This window comes from Leptodactylus fuscus, chromosome 2 (assembly GCF_031893055.1).
Source record: "Leptodactylus fuscus isolate aLepFus1 chromosome 2, aLepFus1.hap2, whole genome shotgun sequence".
NCBI classification, from domain to species: Eukaryota; Metazoa; Chordata; class Amphibia; order Anura; family Leptodactylidae; genus Leptodactylus; species Leptodactylus fuscus.
This window is the reverse complement of record NC_134266.1, coordinates 159,748,204-159,767,790: the sequence shown is the minus strand read 5'-3', so window position 1 is coordinate 159,767,790 and position 19,587 is coordinate 159,748,204. Positions and strand designations below refer to the sequence as shown.

The following is a 19,587-nucleotide window of genomic DNA, read 5'->3' as shown; positions in this document are numbered from 1 at the left end:
CAAGGCCTTTACTATGTGCAATATTGCTGTACAAAGCTGTCACATCTAAGGTGGCCCAATGATAGTCTGTCCCCCATTCCATGGGGAGAATTTCATCTAGTAATGTTACGGAGTCTTTCAGGTATGATGGCAAATTGACGACATATTTATGTAATAGTACATCAATATAATGGGATAAATTTCTTGTCAATGAGTTGATCCCTGAGATGATCGGCCGGCCCGGGGGATTTTTTTGATCCTTGTGGATCTTAGGCAGATGATAATATAATGCCGTTGTGGGATTTTTCACTAGTTTGTAGTCCCTTTCTTTTTTTGTAAGAACCCCATTACTATAAGCTTTGAGTACAAGGTCTGTATATTCTAAGTGGTGTTTAGGAGTTGGATCTGTAGTAATTACTTTGTAGTAGTTAGTATCGGATAGAATCCGAGTAGCTTCGTGTATATATGCTTCCCGGTTTTGAATTACAATACCACCACCCTTGTCCGCACTTCTAATGATGATGGTCGAATTATTTTTTAAGGTATTCATGGCCTTTTTCTCTAGCTTTGTCAGATTAGCTGGAACATCACTTTTATTTTGTAATTTTCTAAATTCAGAGGAAACTAGAGAATAAAAGGTTTGGATATTAGCTCCCTTATGATGTAGTGGATTAAAGTTAGATTTGGGACGCCTCTATCTTCAGCTGGATCCTCCCCTTCTCTGTCGTCTTCCTCCTGCGTCACCTCCAACACCTGCGCAGTTGGCTCTGTCAGTGAGACACCAGCAGAGCCGAGTGTTCATGCCCGCCGGCGGCCATTTTTGGGAGGCCGCTCCTGCATTGAACTACGAGAGCAAGAGCGGCCTCCCGGCATGCGCAGTCGGCTCTACTACTGTCTCACTGGCAGAGCCAACTGCACAGGTGTCAGAGGTGACGCAGGAGGAAGACGACAGAGAAGGGGAGGATCCAGCCAAAGATAGAGGCATCGCAGGATCGTGTTCTCGAGCAGCAGTGGGGACGCCCCCATCGCATTTTCAGCGCTGGGGCCGCCCCCATAGCGGCCAGAGAACTAATTTACATACTAGGAAAAACCGGTATTTCTAAGGAACGGCGCGGCGGCGATCTAAAGTTAAGAGACGAATAGCCTTTTTAAAGGCTATTCCAACATCTTATCCACAAAAGAAGAGGTTTTAATGGTAGAATCCTTTTAAAATAAGTTGAAAGAACGTTTATTAATCCACCTTCCACTGCTATGAACGAGGATGTATTGTAGAGCCAGTGTGTGGTATTAATGTGTTTATTACGTTTTATTTCTTTTACAGAACAATGTTAAAGGATTCTACCGTACATTGATCAGTTTCTTGGCACACACCAGTTTAACTGTTGTAGTATTTGCACTTTCAATTCTGGCAAGTCTGACATTAAATGAAGAAGTTGGAGAAAAGGTGAGATTTTACATCATTATTCCGAAGAGGCTTTTTCTTATGGACATTCTGACACTCTCTTCTGTGCTCAGCTTTTGCTGTTTGGACTCTGTCCTATCTGTGGAATTACTGCTGTTGTGATCAACAAATAGTTGGCAGAGACTTTTACATTTTTTCCAGTTCTTTGCAGCTGTCATTTCTAAGTGTGCTATTCAGCAAGATTACAAAATTGTAACCTGTGCCTTGTATGGTTCAAATGAAATATAAGGCCTATTAAGTATGCTAAAATGACAGTTTCAGGCATAATGTACATCTTCCTAATACTAATGGATGGTAATATATAGACTTGCATACTGTACTGTGCAAAAGTTTTTGGCACGAGTGCATAAATGCTGGAAAGTGATTTCAAAAATAGAAGTGTTAATAGTCAATCAATGAACAAAAGATAAATTCAAAATCAATATTTGGTGTGAAGACTGCGCGAAACAGCATCACACAGCTTTGCACTCTGCAGGGAGTTTGTTACAGACTTCTTGGAGAACTAATTACTCTGGATGTTGGCTTGCTCATACTGACTCTACTCTGCTAGTGGGCTCATAGCTGCCCACTACTAGCAGAGAGGAAGAAGGGATGAGCTGTTCCTGAACACAGGAAGGCTGATAAGTATTGGGGGAGTAATGGTTCCGTTTCGGAAGCGGTGAAACAGAACGTCACTGGATTACGAGAAAGTGTCCCTGGGGCGGTCACTTCCACAAAAAATGTCATTCTGTGGCGCATTAGAAAGGTTTCTGAAGTCAATTTTAGTAAAGGTAATCTTCTTAAGGGTGGCTGTATTTGTGAATAATCTGCTCAGTCTTTGGACAGATGAAACTAAGATTAATCTGTAGCAGAGTGATGGGAAGAAAAAAGTATGGAGAGGTCTTGGAACAGTTAATGATTCAAAGCACACTACATTTTGTGTAAAACATTGTGGAGGCAATGCGATGGCATACCCATGCCATTCATGGCTTCCAAGGGTCACTAGTGTTTATTGATGTGAGAGAAGATAGAAGCATCTGAATAAATTCTGAAATGTACAGGGATATACTTTCTAACTAAATGCATCAAGGTTGTTTGGACAGTGTTTCACAGTACACATGGACAATGACCCAAAAGATGATGTGAAATCAGCCCAGGATTTTTTGTTTTAAGACAAAAAAAGTGGTATATTCTGCTATGGCCGAGTCACCAGATGTAAACCTGATCAAGCATGCCTTTTACTTTCTTAAGATTACATTTAAAGTTGTTGTCCAGGGAAAAAATATTTTAAAAATAGGCTGGGGAGGTTAAAAATAAATAAACTTTCCTGTCCCTGGTGCTTCAGTGTCCTCCTTTGCGGTCTATCCTTTCTGCTAAGCTGTCTTCTCAAATATTGTAATGTCTCGCATCCCTTCTGTTGTTTGGCCTCAGCAGCGGGCGTTTTTAGCGGTCCGACTCTCCATCGTTCGGGTCCGACTCTGATGTGAACCTAGCGTTAGTCATCTTGTTTTAGCCCTTGCCATTATGGTAGGCCATGTTTCCTTGCTTCTAAGGCCCAGTTCACATCTGAGTTCGGGTTTCCGTTCAGGGAGTCCACTTAGGGACCCCTCCCCGAATGGAAAGCTATACGGTATTGTATAGCCCATGAAGGTTGGAATTAAGACTTTATTGAATACATGCAGTGCGAAAATATGTTTTGTTTTTCTTTTCATCTGTCAGCTTTCAAGTCCTATTGACTGTCACCCACTAGAGCTATTGCTGATAAGAGAAGTGTGTTATTCCTTGTGTTCTTGAACTTCTGTCTGTGCTCTCAAGTGTGTGTTGGCTGCAGACAGCTGTCCCGGCAAGGTCAATCACTTCTCCATTTTCTGTGTATTTGTCCTTTCTATTAAGAGACTTTAAACCTCTCAGTTGACTTTATCTTTATGGTAGTTTTTTAGAAAACCTTAAGAGTACTTCAGATAAAACTATAAGTGATTGGAGCTCCAGAAACCCGACCAGTCACAATTTCTGAACATTCCCCCTGTAATTACTGTACTCTTTTATTACAGCAGTGATGGCATTTATTGTGCCAGTATTATTTCATCTTCCTAGTTTCTTTTGTCCTTTTTAACTTTTTTTTTTTTTTTTTCATGCTTGAATCAGTACATACAACATTATGTTATCATTAAAGGGGTTGTCCGGGATAAAATTATACTTTTTACACTAAGCTAAACACCCTCTCCCCTGTCTAACTTCCATATTTTATCAAAAATGTATATTTAGCCATATCGCTGGGGATGTCATGTGACCGTCCCAGGCACATTTTCTGATTTTTTCCAATGACATTCCATTTCTGTTTCTGGAAACGGAACGTCACCAACACTTCTCTCCACCTTTTTATACTTGCCTGTCTTCATGACTCGATCTTCTGGCCATGAAATGTTACTTCTTTCAGGGGGGAGCCAGCTCCTCCTCTTCTTGGCCTCTCACCCCTGCGAAATAGCTGGAGTTCTGGCAAACATTGGTTGGTTAGTTAGTTAGATAGGGCTTGTAGTCTGCGACCTACCTAGGGAAACGTAAGGGGTGTGAAGGGAGTGAGAGGGAGAATTGAGTGAAGAGCAATGCATCATAGTAGTTGTAGGATAAAAGAACAGGAAGCAACCCATGTAAGGCCTCCTTCACATCTGCGTTGGAAATCCGTTCGTGGGAGTCCGCATGGGGACCCCCTTGAATGGACTACCGAATGCATTTGCAAGCGTTGTGCAGTGAAAGCACACGGACCCCAAAGACTATAATGGGGCCCGTGTACTTGCCGCAAGATCTTTGCAGGGAACATGCAGACAGGAAAATACTTCACAATTTACTTTCCTGCCCGCATGATTCCTGCAGGCAGCACGCAGAGAGGACATGGACCCCATTATAGTTTGTGGGGTCCGTGTGCGTTCACTGCACAGCGCTTGTAAATGCATTCGGTAGTCCGTTCGGGGGGGGGCCCCATGTGGACTCCCCGAACGGATTACCAAACACAGATGTGAACCAGGGGTAAACAAAGGTAAAGGATTCTAGGAGCTCCCAGAGAAACACAGAAATCACTCAAAACACTGCTAAAGGTGTTTGGGTGCACTTATTAACCCTTAATACCACTAACTTTTTTGCCCGGAAATCCCCTTTAGGCTAAGACCCTGTGGGCCAGAATCGCCGCCCTAAAGCGCTGTGGGTACAACCGCGGCGTGAACACATTGCAGTTTTTCCCGCAGCACTTTGAATAGAAAGTTCACTGAGTTTTCCTCCACAGACTTTCTGTTACAATTATATCTATGGGAAAGCCACCGGCATTTCCGTAGATATAATTGACATGCTGCGATTTTCAAATCCGCAATGGTTTTGGAAATCGCAGCGTGTCCGCGTTGAGATTTTTTCCGCAAAGTGGGGATGGGATTCGCATCAGGGCTGTGGAGTCGGAGTCCGAGTTAGTTTTGGTTGGAGTCAGAGTCTGAGTCGGTAGAAATGTACCGACTCCAGCTTTAAAATAAAGTATTAATATTTCATAATTGAATTTTCATATGAATTTTTTAAATGTTACTCAAATATATATGTTCTATCAAACTATGAACAACAGTGATAAGCAGTTCTGCTGGAGATAGAGACATTTCTTACTTCTTGTGTGTCACTGCTCTACACTGCCCTTATGTATTCTTATACTTGGTTAACCTCATGCTGCCCCAATCCCCCTACTTACAATGTATGAAATGAAACTGAAAGTGATAATGTGTTGCAATTTCTTAGTAGTAAAGCTCCTCCTCTAGACTAGATGTTAATAGTTTACAACAGTAAATTTATTGTTACGAATTGGCCATTTATGAAGGAGTCTGAGTCGGAACCTGATAAAATCCAGGAGTCGGAGTCAGAGTCGCAACTGTGGCTTACCGACTCCACAGCCCTGATTAGCATGAATCCCATCCACTTTGCAAGTACTGTAAAACGCCCCGATTTTTCTGGCCTTAATGAAATATATGCAAGGACAGAGGGTTAAAGACTCGATTTAAAAAATAAATAAAAGTGGCTTTATTTTTAGAAGACAAGCTTACATCCACGTGGCTTAGCAGTGTTTGGAGCATGTTAAAGTTACTGAGTGAAGTGTGAAAGACATAGTTACGTCTACAAAAGAGCCAAAATCAATGTGGCAAGTCAAAAGGCAAATGCCATTTTAGTTCAGGTCCAATCAAATGTAGTCCAACAAAGCACAATGGGCAACAGCCTCATTACATAATGATTGACTTCCAAGCTTTAACCCCTTCCCACTGGTGGAATTTTTTAATTTTCGTTTTTGGCTCCTTTTCCCAAATGCAGAAAGTGCATTTGTGTGACTTTTTTTACAGGCTTCATTTCTACAGAGCTCACTGTGCCCGTCACTTGTGTTCTGTGTTCCAGTTTCTCTCCCCCCCCCCCACTACAATGTTAACAGTACAGCAAAAATGTTTTTAGAAGTTTGTAGACCAAGCGTTTTTGGATACAGGGGTACCTAATTTTCTACTGCTGGCGATCCTCATCAAAATGGCAGTGCCCATGCGCTACTTTGAAAATGGAGCTTCGGTCAGCTTTGAAGTGTCTGGAGTCTTTGCTGTATAATATTTTTAAATACCCAACATCCACCGTACTGTTACGGACAATGACAGGAAGGGTTTAAGTGGGGGTATTCCCACAAAGTCATATATAAAAGTACTTTATCATCAGGACAAGCATGCTCAGTTTGACTTTCTTCCCCATAGCTATTTTAATTACCCCCTCCCCACACCGCACCATACTATTGCTCTGAGCATATAGTTAAAGTTCAGCGCCATAAAAAACCACCTTAAAAACAAAATGCCAAAAAAATAGGTTTGTGGAGTTTTCTCACATGGACCTCCTTTAAAACTTAAGGGGATCCTATCACTCAGACACAGTATTTTCTAAGTACCACGTTGGAATAGCCTTAAGAAAGGCTATTTGTCTCCTACCTTTCGTCGTCTCCTCCGCACCACCGATCGCCTACAGTCCTGGTTTTTCTCAGTCTGCAAATTAGCTCTCTCGCAGCACTAGGGGCAGGCCCCAGCGCTCAAACAGCACTGGGGCCTAGAAGTTACAAGCCACCGCCGGAAAAAGAGGCTGAAGAGGACGCTGCTGAAGAAGATGGAGGCGGTGCTGGAGATAGTTGTCTCGCAGCATTGGGGATGCCCCCAGTGCTGTTTGAGCGCTGGGGCCCGCCCCTAGTGCTGCGAGATAGCTAATTTGCATACCAAGAAAAACCGGGATAGTAGGCGAACGGTGGCGCGGAGAAGACGACGAAAGGTAGGAGATCAATAGCCTTTCTTAAGGCTATTCCGACGTGGTACTTAGAAAAAATTATGTCTGAGTGATAGGATCCCTTTAATAATAGCTAACCAAAACATATCTACTCCAAAATTGTGCAAAATGAAATACAGCTCAAAATGCAGAAAAAGAATAAAATGCAAGAATAAACCCTCACCTAGCTTGACAGAAAAAAAAAAGCCTCCAAACATTAACATACAAATTACCCTGTGTCCTTAACCCCTTCCCGACATTCGCCGTAATAGTACGGCGCTGCTGGGAAGGGCTTCCCGCAAACCGCCGTACTATTACTGCGGATGCATGGTGCGCACACAGAACCTGTGTGCGCACCATGCACAGCGGGTGTCAGCCGTAATACACGGCTGACAATGCCCCGTAACACCCGCGGTCGGAACCGGGTCCGATCGCGGGTGTTAACCCCTCCGGGGTTACAGTGTCATATGGTGCCGGTTTCGGGGGGTGCCGGTGTTCGTAGGGGGTAGCCCGGGGTCTGATCAGTGACCCCGTGTCTGCCCCTTCACTTACCCCGTCCTCGCGCCTGGCCGATCCTGCCGTAAATGAAGCTGTCAGCCTGTGCGTCTACACAGGCTGACAGCTTCCTATACTCTGCAATACACGTGTAACACGTGTATTGCAGCGTATCTCTATTGAAGCAGTGATCAGCCGATCACTGCTTCAATCCCCCATGGGGACAGGAAAAAAAAGTGAAAAAAAAGTAAAAATAAAAAAGTTTAAATAAGTTTAAAATAAAATAGAAATAAATAAAGCCCCAAAAATCCCTTTTTCCCCATATAAAATGTTTTATTATGTAAAATAAAGAAAAATAGAAAAAAACATTACATATTTGGTATCGCCGCGTCCGTAATAACCTGAACAATACAATTAAAACATTATTTAACCCGAACGGCGAATGTCGTAAAAAAAAAAAGTAGAAAACCGCACAAAATAATAATTATTCACCACCTTTCCCTTACAAAATGTTCAATAAAAAGTAATCAAATGGTCATATGAAAACCAAAATGGTACCAATAAAAAGAAGAGGTCTTCCCGCAAAAAATAAGCCCTCAACCAGCTCTGTCTAGCGAAAAATAAAAACGTTATGCCTTTCAGAAGATGGCGATGCAAAAACAATAGATTTTTTTCCCTGAATTGAATTCTATTCTGCACAAATAGCAACGCATTAAAAAATCATATAAATGAGGTATCGCCGTAACCGTACCGACCCGCAGAATAAAAGTAACATGTTACTTATGCTGTACGCTGCACGGGAAAAAAAAAAAAAATGCTAAAAAGCAATGCCAGAATTGATGTTTCCTTTTACATCCCACCCAGAAAGAGTTAATAAAATGTAGTCAATAAGTTACAGGCCCCAAAATGGTGGCATTGAAAAGTACATCTAATACCGCAAACACCAAGCCCTCATATGGCCACATTGCATAAAAATAAAAATCTAGCTTGTACAATGTGAAGACAAAAACCCCAAAAGTCGCCAAATCATTAGGACATAAGTGGCTGCGACTAGAAGGAAATGTGTAAGCTGTGCGAGCGTTTTCAGGAGACACCCCATATTTAGAGCTTATGAGAGAGAAGACACCAGCGCTGATCCCCCAGATTGCCCCTCTTCCCCGTCCGTGTCATAGGAGCTAGTGGGAAAATAGAATGGGATTTGGTGTGCCCAATTTACTCCGCACAGCTTACATATTCACTTCAGGGTTACTAATGCTCACTACATCACTTGATAAATTCTTTGAGGGGTGCGGTTTTCAAAATGGGGTCACTTTCTAGAGTTTTCCACTGTTTTGACTCCTCAAGGGCTTTGTAAATGCGACAGGGTTCCTGAAACTGATCACAGCCAGATCTGCCCTCTAAAAGCTCTTTGGCGCGCCTTCCCTCCTGCGTCTCGCTGTGCGTCCATATATTAGTTTACACCCACAAGTGGGGTACTATGGTAGTCGGGAGAACTTGTCTAACAAATTGTGGGATGCGTTTTCTCCTTTAACCCCTTGTGAATGTGCAAATTCTAGGGCTAAACGAAAATATTAGTAAAATAAATTCAAATTTGAAAATTTCACCTTCATTTTGTATTAATTCCTGTTAAGCACTTATAGGGTTAAATTACTAGGTATATGTTGTTTTGGCTTATTTAAGGGGTGCAGTTTTGAAAATGGGGTGATTTATGGGGAGCTTTAATACAAGGGTCTTTCAAAACGCCTTCATAACTGGATTAGGCCCTTTAAAAAATGGGTTTTGGAAATTTCTTGAAAGTTTTGAATATTGTTGTTTCACTTGTAAATCTTATAATGTCCGTAAAAATTAAAAGGGTGACTAAAGTTTGATGCCGACATAAAGCAGAGATCTGGGACATGAGATTTATGATATAATTTTGGCGGTCTGACTATCTGTATGTAATGCACATCATTTCAAACTTTATAAAATGCATATTTTTCAAAATTTCCACCAAATTTCCAATTTTTTCATAATTAAACACAAAACATATCAACCAAAATTTACCACTAACATGAAGTACAATGTGTTACGAAAAAACAATCTTAAAATCACTTTGGTAAGTTAAAGCGTTCCAAAGTTATTGCCACATAAAGTGACACGTCAGTTTTGAAAAATGGAGCTTGGTCAGGAAGTCAAAAAGTGCCATCGGCGGGAAGGGGTTAAAGGCTACAAAACCATATATGTGCCATTCTAACAGATGGAGCATCTACAGCACATGAATTTTCACTAGTTAACAACCACATGGACTGCCCGCTCTGGGCACTGCAAGCTGAAAAAGTAATGGCACTAAAGGGGTGCAAATCTTGAAAGAGAGGATACCTAGGAAACCACTAGTACAGTGCCGGTGATTTATCTGCATGGCTGTTTTAGGTTTTTTTAAAAATTGCATCTTGGGAAAACCCGTTTAAGTTTGAGCTGAAACCACATGCTCACATTTGGTGAACAAATCTTTTGAAACAGTTTGTTGTGCATTTTGTTGAGATACAAATATATCTGTCTCAGCATCCCTATACTATAATGGTTTGATCACTGTTTTGTGGTAAAATCTGCAGTAGAGGAAAGACACACAAAGGTGTTGCCATCCAACATTTGGTAGCAACTGTAAGATGCCCAACATTTGCACAGTGCTTTTTAATGACAGTGCAACCATCCTAGCTACATAAGGTACTAAGCAAGTATCATCTAGTCACTGGCGGGTACCTTTACAGTGGATACAATGCTTATTTTCTTTTGTTAAAAGGTTGCCTATGTAAGAACTCTGTGCATACTTCTAGAACACTTGAGCATTAATGAAATGCAAATTATGGTGAGTGCATTATGTAGGAATTTGGAGAGACCCAATCTCTTGACCAGAATGCAGATATTAGCAGCATGCTGGATAGACATTGTTTTTGATATGTTTACAGAGAAACAGCCATGTTATCTCAACTTTCTCCACTCTTAGAAAGAATAACAAAAAATTGAATAAAAACGTGGTCCTCCCTGGCTCGAAAAATCAGATAGTCAACACTGATGGGAACGGCTAGGAAAGTACCAATGGCATAAAGGATGTATGCCCTGTGATGGGTTCTCTGTAACACTGTACGCTGGATTCTTGTGCTGTCTTGGGAGATCCAACATACCACTTAAGGGCAGATAGTGCCTTCAATAACCATTCTAGCATTATGGGTATTCTAGCAATGATGCAAGCTTGGCTTCTTATTTGGTATCATTATATAATCTGTGCCCATAAATAGAAAATATTACCCTTAGAATGTGGCTTGAACCTTAATCAGTTTAGTAAACTTCTGTCATATTAGAAATTTATATTTGCGGTAGTCCAGCTCCGTACCCTTTAATATGTTGGCTTTCCTTGCAGTGTGGAGATTCAGTAAAAGTACAATAGGTATAGTTAAAAGTATAATAGGTATCCACCAAATTATGATTTGTATTTTCTATGTTAACACTGTATAGTGTGATTTATAGTACATTTCTAGTTTTGGCTATTATGTTCAATTTCTGAAGAAAACACATTTTGTATAGCTTTTTCATTCCAGAAACATCCATCAAACCTTTCAGTTAATTTTTAACATTCTTGTAAATGGGGATGGCACATTAACCAGGAAGTATTCAGTGGACCTCCTTATGGACTTGTTAAAGAACCCCAAAGTTGCCGATTATTTATCAAGGTAGTATTTCAGTTTGTATATGCTTGTGTGTATCCTGCATGGATGTATGTGTGAAATCGAAATAAATCGATATAAAATCATAGGCACTAGACTCAATGTGTGGACAAGTTTGATGTCTCAGTGTGTTTTTCCACAATTTACATATTATTACATCTCTCTTGCATTACTTTAGATATGAACACTTTAAATCATGTCTTATTCAAGTACTGGGCCTCTTACATGGCAAGGATCCTGATTCTGCATTGAAGGTAGTTTTTTTTTTTTCTCCTTAATTGTGTTTTGAAGAGCATTTGTCACCAAAATACATTCTTTCTATTAGTCTGATTGTTCTCTGTATGGTGTGGGGACAATGTCAGTAGAAAAGTTGGTATCAGACTAATGACAGTACTTTGTAGGGAGGCATGTATACTTACTAGATATGTCTCCTATTCTACATTGCAGCTTCATTTTCACTCTTTGGCTAATGACCCCCAACTGCCACCCAAATCTTCCCCTAATTGCTTTTGTCTAATAATAGTAGCCTAATAATTCCTTGTACTGTCTTACTGACGTAGTAACCTTTCTGAACTACGATACTATGTACCGTATTTTTCGGACTATAAGACGCACTTTTTTCCCAAAAAATTTTGGGGGAAAAGAAGGGTGCGTCTTATAGTCTGAAGGTGGCGCCTGGCATCCGCTGTAATAGAGAGGCGGAAGCCGGCAAGTGATAGACGCCATTACAGGTGCCGGGGCCTGAGACATCGCTGCGATCCTCTGCCCTACATGAAGCCAGCAGCGGCAGGGGCTCCTCCGTGCTCCCGCCGCTGGCTTCATGCAGGGCAGAGGATCGTAGCGATGTCTCAGGCCCCGGCGTCTATCCCTCCCCGGCATCCGCCTCTCTAGTACAGCGGATGCCGGGTCAGTATCGGTGGCCTCTTCTCCCCCGGGGCCGGTCCCCACCGGCCCCGTACCTGTAAAGTTGCAGTTTAGTTGCGATATCGCCGCGCAGGAGCCGACCTGTTCGGGTGACAGCCGAGAGCCTAATGAGGCTCCCCGGCCTGTCACGGCTATATATTAGTATTGCGGCTGGGCCTAGGACCAGCCGTAATACTAATAGACAGAATGTCCCATAGACGGCAATACAGTTGTATTGCCGTCTATGGGACTTGCGATCAAGTGACCGCAGGTTCAAGCCCCCGGGGGGGAATAAAATAGTAAAAAAAAAACAAAAAAAAAAAACTTTAAAAATATGAAATAAATAAAAGTTCTAAATCACCTCCTGTTTTTCTTTCAATACAAGGTGATCTAAGCAATAGATATCCCCCAAAATGGTGTAACTAAAAAGTACAGCTGGCCCCGCAAAAAAACGCTCTATGCGTCCCCGTACAGCTGCAGGGTCACCTGTCAATGTGGCCTTGCAGCTGTTGCAAAACTACAACTCCCATATATTAAATATTTTACCAGTTTTTGCTTCAAAATTTTTTTTCCCTATTTTCCTCCTCTAAAACCTAGGTGTGTCTTATAGTCCAGTGCGTCTTATAGTCCGAAAAATACGGTAATATAGGTACAAAAATGTGCTGGTAAAAAAAGGTTATATGAAACTTGCTTATTCTCAAGTTATAACTTCTACATGGCCAGAAAGTTTATTCTTAACTAATTAAAGTTCTGTATTTTTCAGGTGTTAGAATTGCTATTGGCTTTCTGCTCAGTCACTAGTTTACGCCACATTTTGCGCCAGACTATACTAGAACAATCAAGTTTTCCTGCAACAAGGAATGGAAGACTTGGGCAACGTACAAAATCTCCTGAACCAGCTGTGGCCCTTATCCATTGGTCAAGCCAAGCACTTGAAGCTCCTCAGGACTGTGCAGCATTGGCACTAGAGCTCTTCAAGGAAGTTTTTGCGGTAAATGTGTACCTGTCTACTTTCCTTTCAGGTTTTACAGCAAATTGCATTTGTATTCTATGCAGGTGTGAATCCTGAAAATGTTTAATTCAGGTGAAAGATTAAGCACAAGACAATGCAGCTCTTGAATATAAGTTTGTTTGTTTTTTTTCCCCCATAATTCAGTCCGTTTAGGTGGACAATAATGACCAAGATGGAGAATAGTTTGTCTCGCTGCTCTACATTCTTTCTGCAATTCCAATGGAAGCGAATAGGTGCTACATAAATAGTGTAGCATTTTAGATACATTGTTTCTGTAATTGTATAACTACAGAAACAATGGCTCTGTCCGTCACACTATTTTCATAGATCCTATTCACTTGTTTGGAAACTGCGCAGTGCAACAATATTCAGCTGTTTTCATAAGTCCCACGTTGGCGGTTGGGACCTGCAACCAGCTAATCCCTTCTTAACCATGTTTGACATAGATGGGAATATCCAATAAAGTTACAGCATTTTAATACTTGTGTGCTAAGGGGGTTTTCAGAAATAGTAAATGTAGGCAGAAACGGTAAATCCTACTATTATACATGTGAAATGTTTGTGAGTTTGTGACTTTGGATGTTCAGATGTTTGGCGGTCAATCACGCAAAACCCGCTCCACCGATTTGGCTGAAATTTTCCACAAACAGTTAATACACACGATTGCGCAATAGGCTACTTTTGCACACAATAACCCACATACGTTTTCCACACGAACCCCACCAAAAACAAACTGACATCACCATCTCTGCAATCTCACACACTTTGGACCATAGCAAGCCCCTAAACTTCACATTACCCTCTACAGCCTAGCCCCTAACCCCACACACTCACATTCACATATACTTTCCCACTTTCACCCTCACCTTCACCATCCTGCAGGAGCCTACCTCTGTCACTCTCTGGACCAGCCATGTTTGCTGACCCCCACCGCTGGGAGGATACGCGGCACTGCCCACCACACTACTCCACTAGCTTCACAGGAGCATGCGCACTTTGCACACACAAACAACGTGTTACTAGCACGCTACCATTTTGCGCCTCCACCTTAGGCCACAGCACACGAAATCCTGCCTCCAGCCCGCAACAGTACCCGGCGCCGCTATCACCTCCCTGCTGTTTCCTCTGCACGATCCATCCACCAGCTTGACACTGGTAAGTTCACGTACACCATAGCCCTTCCCTTACACAATCGCGCATACACTGCGCTACCCCCATCATGTCTCCGGTTCCTGCCAACTTTGCGTCCTCCGCCGCCTTCTTTTACCTGTCCCGTGGCTCCCGTCTGTCCCTCGCTGCGCGGAGGCATCCTCCTGCTCATCTCCGCCGCCTACACTGGGCTAGGCTGCCGCCGCGAAGGTTCCTATAGCAGCCGCTAGCTCTCCCACGCCTCCGACACAGCTCAGTGTGTCCAGGCTACTGCAGGCTATGCTACGTAGCCTGCAATAGCACTGGCACAATTATGCAATACATAGCAATACATTACGATTGCAATGCATTGCATTGTTCAGGACACCCCCTGCTGGTGTACAACAGTATTGTTTTGCAAGCTGCTGGATGCAGCCTGCAAACCTCATTAGCATTAAAAAAAACAAAAAAAACAATACTGTGAAACACACACATTACCTATCCCCGCCTCTGAAATCCCCCACTCTACTAACTGAACTAAACATTACGCCTGCATACACTCACACTATTAGGCAATGCATTGCATTATTCAGCGCACCCCCGCTCTCCTTCACACCCACTAAACGCTGAAAATACACGTCTACAAATACACTTGTACGGGTCCATTCACACGGCGTAACGTGGCGCTCATTTGGTGCTTATTTTTACGCCAAGCGCCGCGTTACGGCAGCGTTTGTGCCGTGCTATTTAAAGTGCACGTTAACGCCGCGTAAACCCGATCGTAATATTTCACTCACGACTCGATTTACACACTTCTACAATCACCGCAGACGAAGTCGCGGGTAGCAGCTAGTGAATCATAAAGGCGGTCTTGTGAACGTTCACATTTAATCCTTTGGAGAGACTCATTGTTTAATTTTTCTTGGTCCTTATGAGAGCCTGAGGTGCCCTTTCACTTGTAAAGACAAACATGTCTTATTTTGTTGTTTTGCAGAAATCACAGCGCCCTAAGGGCCTAATTTTTTTCCCCTTTCTTCTTTATGATTAGGATGCCATTGACAATGGTTCCAGCCAGTCTGCTGAAAGGTTTATAGACCTCCTGTTGCCAGTTATCGTTGACCAACTTCAGGTTCCTGATCCTTCTTTGGATGAACAATTAACCAAAAAAAAATGTGAAAGAATGGTAAAATCAATGGATGTCTTGATCAATATCCTTTTTGTGCTCATCCTTCTCTGTGTTTGGAATCCACTATTGAGTTTGGCTTTGAAAATGATTACAAAATGCTGATCTGGTATGCAAATGTAATTATGGCGTTTTCCTCGGCTATTTACATATAGAGCTGGTTCTATGTTTTCTGAGTTGGCGTTAAATCTTATGGTTAATCTCCTTAACTTTGTGTACCGCTCTGTGCTGATGACGTCTTAAAGTCCCGCATTGCTATAAAGCTTGCTGTCAACAGATGTGTCGCTCTTGTTGATTATCAATTTACATTTAGTGGCGCAGACTCCAGCTTTGGTGCCAAAATGGTGGATTCTGAACTATCGTAAGTTCCTTAAGTTTATTTTGTTTGATTTTTGTTTGTTTTTCTGTAAATACAGATACATCCACTTTTTGCACATAAAAACATTTTGCCCCCAAACTAGTGACCGACCATTACTTATGCAGAGAATACCTGGAGAGTATTTAGGCAGTAGTGAAAGTACTGCAGGACATTTTGTTTGTACTGTGTATAACACTGTGCCTATTATACATTGAAGAGGCTGTAGCTTTCACCTGGCACCTCACAGGCCCCTTAAATCAGCTGATCATCAAGTGTGCCTGCAATAATCTGCTTTGATGATCAATTCTTCAGATAGGTAAATGGGTTAAATTGGAAATTCTGCTTGCAGGTTGTCCTATGCACATATGTAACTGATTACATATACAGTCTGATTAGAGACTGGGTCTAACCATAGGAGAGTGTAAAAGTGCTTTCCCTGCTGCCCTATAAAAAGTCTCTCAAAGGCTACATTTAGGTAGTGTATGTCTTGGTGAGAGATCGTAGACTGCTAGACATACCTCTACATCGCACTCGAAGATCTATTGTACAGTCAACACGTTTTGAGAGTAGTTATATAAACGGACTAAAAGATGCAGACTGGGTCATTTTGACTAATTGTTTGCCATTTAGGGTGTTCTGACCTTGCTATTGGGTGATGTTGAAAGCAGTGGGTGTCCTGAGGGCATGTACAAACCAGATCTAGGTGGCTTAGACAGACCACCAGTAGAGGATTGTTTGATCTGCCAACAAACACAAGCAGCCTCCAGAGTTTCCTTGAAAACCATCCAGGCACAGTTAGCACCTTCATTATGCACTCTTGACTCTGCCTGGACCATTTTCGGCACCATTGGCTTCTTTTGCAGTGACTTCATGAACAAGAAACTTGGACTGCTATTGATTGGAGCCATATCGTCTTCAGCTATGAATCCAGATTCTGTTTGTATGATGGTTGTTTGGTCTCCACCAGATTTCAGCACTACTTTGTCCTGTTTGGTTGCCAGATTTATTGCCAATTGATCAATTATACGACCAGTTGGGAAGTCAGTTCCAGCAGTCTATGGGTGGTCAGGATCTACAGACCCAACTGTATCACCTCTTTTATCTAGCTAGAGTCAGCCCAACAGGGTATTAGAACTTCCTTTCAATTGTACAGTTTTCTCCAATAATCACGTCCTTTTGCTCCAATATTGTAATAATTTACATATATCATTACAGTGATACATATACTTTCATTGAATTCCAAGAACTCCTCCTTGATGCTATATTTTGTTGTCCGTTAGTGTATGATTGAAAAGACGGAAATGTGTAAATTTTTAAAGAAACTTTTTTTGCTTTTGTACCAAGCAATGTTTCATCAGATGTTATTCTGAAGACTTTGGACATTATGAGCAGACTTAAACAGTTGGCTACCAATATGGAAGCTGCCTTCTACAAGATCCTGCAGGTATGGTTTATTGGCTTGTTAGTTTGCAGTTGGTAGTGATTCCATTATTTGCAATGGTGGTTGGTCATGTCTGAAAACTGCATACTGCTCACTCCAAGAAAGTGGTGCTGTAATCCCCAATACAGTTAACCAACTAAACCACAGTTTCTTTGTTTAGTACTACTTTTTTGGGTTTTGTTTTTTTTTTTTTCCTCTCATTTTACAATTTGGACATACAATGTACAACTGACTCCCTGCTCATCTGTGCTGTGGGATTTATTTTTTATTTTAAAGGCTAAAATATGAAATAAATGTCCTGTGTGGACAATTGTTTTCCCTGCTCGTCTGTGCTGTGGGATTTATTTTTTTATTTTAAAGGCTAAAATATGAAATAAATGTCCTGTGTGGATAATTTTTCAATATTTTTGATTTCGCAACCTTTACACACAAACTACATCATATAGAACAGTGATTCCCAAAGTGGTCCAGGTGGCCCCCCAGGAGTCCACGGGAGACTCGACGGGGGTCTACGTTGGTGTGAAAAAAAAAATGGGTTCACAAGTAGTAAGTGGGGGTCCACGAAAATTTATCTGGTTTCGATAGTAAAGAACAAAAATGTTGGCTTGGCTTTACCTATCAATGTAGGCAGATAATACACTACTCAAAAAAATTAAGGGAGCAAAAAAAAAAAAAATTCTAAATTTTTCGGTGATTTTTGACAGGCTGTATTTTGGTGAAAAATGGTCATATTGAGATTTTTTTTAAAAAGCATTTTGAAGCTTTAAGATTCTAATTTTCAGATTTTTTTTTTGGCTGAAAATTTTTAAGAGCTACGGTTCTCATGCAATCCTAACAGCGCGAAAAAATAATTTTGCAAATTTTTTTTTTTTTTTTTTTTTTTGGTCCACGGGCTTGAAAAAAAAAAAAATTTCAGTTAGGCCGGCATGTGGATCAGAGAGCCTGTTTATTTAGCTTTAATCTCCTTTTTTTAAAACCTCCCTTAATTTTATAAATAGAACACTAGAAAATATACTTTATTTTTACCACTCCGAATTTAGGGTTGGAACTCGGCCGTGATGCAAATTTCCATTGTTAGATTTAATCTTCACATTTTTTTTGATGAGTTTTGGGAATATGGTAGAAATTTAGCAGCAGAGGTTCCACCAAAAACCAGTAAAATTTTGAAAGTGGTCTACGAGAAAAACAGTTTGAGAACCTCTGATATAAAAAGTGTTCTAAGAAAGTTTGATTTCTGCAGATTTTATTAATATACTTTATTAAAGAAAGCTTAATTAAATATCAAGTAATTACAGTTTTGTGATACACATAGGGTGGTGTCACACAATATACTATATGCAACTATATAGCCGGGTGCTTTTACTTCAATTAAGTGAAATGCCAGTTAATTTCAGCTGAATATTGCTGGCATATTGGTTTGCTGTTATCACATGGCCAATAATGATATCCAGCTGAAATTAATCGGTGTTTCACTTGCAAATTAAGGAAAGCATTTGCAGCCATGGGAAATCGTTGGTCACTACTATAAGGTACCCTCCACATCAGGTCACTGCTATCATTTTCAAAATTTCTGTGGGAAGAGGAAAACTGGAATCTTTTGGATAACTGTCTTTTACTGCATCTGTGGACCTGGGTGTAAGGTAGGTAGAATACCTCCCAGTGGGATTGCAGGAGTTTGTCATTTCTGCAGATTACTAAATGAAAGTTGTGCTACAGATACTGCCATAACTTTTTTTTTTTTTTTTTTGGTCCTCCAGTTTAAACAAAACCCTTCTATTACTTTCAAAATGAAACCTGTATTGATATAGAAATATAAAAAATACTTTTTTTCCCTGCAGGATCAGCGTTTGATCCCATCTCTGTCTTTTGCTTTAACTTCTGATAACCGAGAGAGAGTTCAAGCTGGCCTCCGAATTTTATTTGAAGCCGCACCACTGCCAGACTTCCCAGCATTTGTGTGAGTAAAAAGAAGGCGAATTGAAGTGAGAATAGGGAAATATGTAAATGGTAACTAAACTTTCAGACATCTTTTGATTTTTCTAGCAGTATGTGTGCCATTAATAAGTTTTTTAATATACTTTGTAAATTTATTATAATTTTATTTAATTATTTGTATCCAAATAAATTTTGGATAATTTCTATGAAATGCTGCATTTTTTTTTTTTAAACACTCCCCCCCCCCCCCCCCCTATTTCTGTATTGGGAGCTTTTCCTGTCCCTGTACAGGGCTGTGTAGTAGAGAAAATGAGGGTAGTGGAGGTCACTTCAAACTTATATTTCTTAGAAATTATGATATATACAAACTAGGTTTTTGAGTCACTTGAAAGAGGAGATTCTCTTCATTCATGTCACACTAGGCCGCAATGCTATTTAAGTTATTTCCAGAGATATCACTGGTTGTAAACACAGTAAGGTTTAGGATATTTATATGCAGCTGTATTGATAATTTGTCCTGTAAACATTAAGCCCTCATATGGTTCTGTGAATGGAAAAATAAAAAAAAATTGAGTTTGGAAGACTGGGAGTCAAAAGCAAAAAAAAAACATTCTACCAGTGTTAAGGGGTTACATCCATTCAAATGATATGACTTCTGGAAGGTTATATATAAACTAGCTCTTATTCTCCGTTTAGGCAGGAAACTT

General features: G+C 40.9%; 1 protein-coding gene across 1 annotated transcript in view; it reads left to right on the top strand.

Annotated features, from left to right (window-relative positions):
* CIP2A (cellular inhibitor of PP2A) overlaps window positions 1-19,587 on the top strand; it is a 47,957-nt gene that overhangs the window by 17,529 nt on the left and 10,841 nt on the right. The window contains exons 6-13 of the mRNA XM_075264998.1: window positions 1,301-1,423; window positions 10,781-10,926; window positions 11,099-11,174; window positions 12,587-12,814; window positions 15,012-15,171; window positions 15,366-15,507; window positions 16,849-16,948; window positions 18,784-18,902. Of these exons, the coding sequence (XP_075121099.1) occupies window positions 1,301-1,423; window positions 10,781-10,926; window positions 11,099-11,174; window positions 12,587-12,814; window positions 15,012-15,171; window positions 15,366-15,507; window positions 16,849-16,948; window positions 18,784-18,902 (1,094 nt within the window). The remainder of the gene's footprint in view (window positions 1-1,300; window positions 1,424-10,780; window positions 10,927-11,098; window positions 11,175-12,586; window positions 12,815-15,011; window positions 15,172-15,365; window positions 15,508-16,848; window positions 16,949-18,783; window positions 18,903-19,587) is intronic.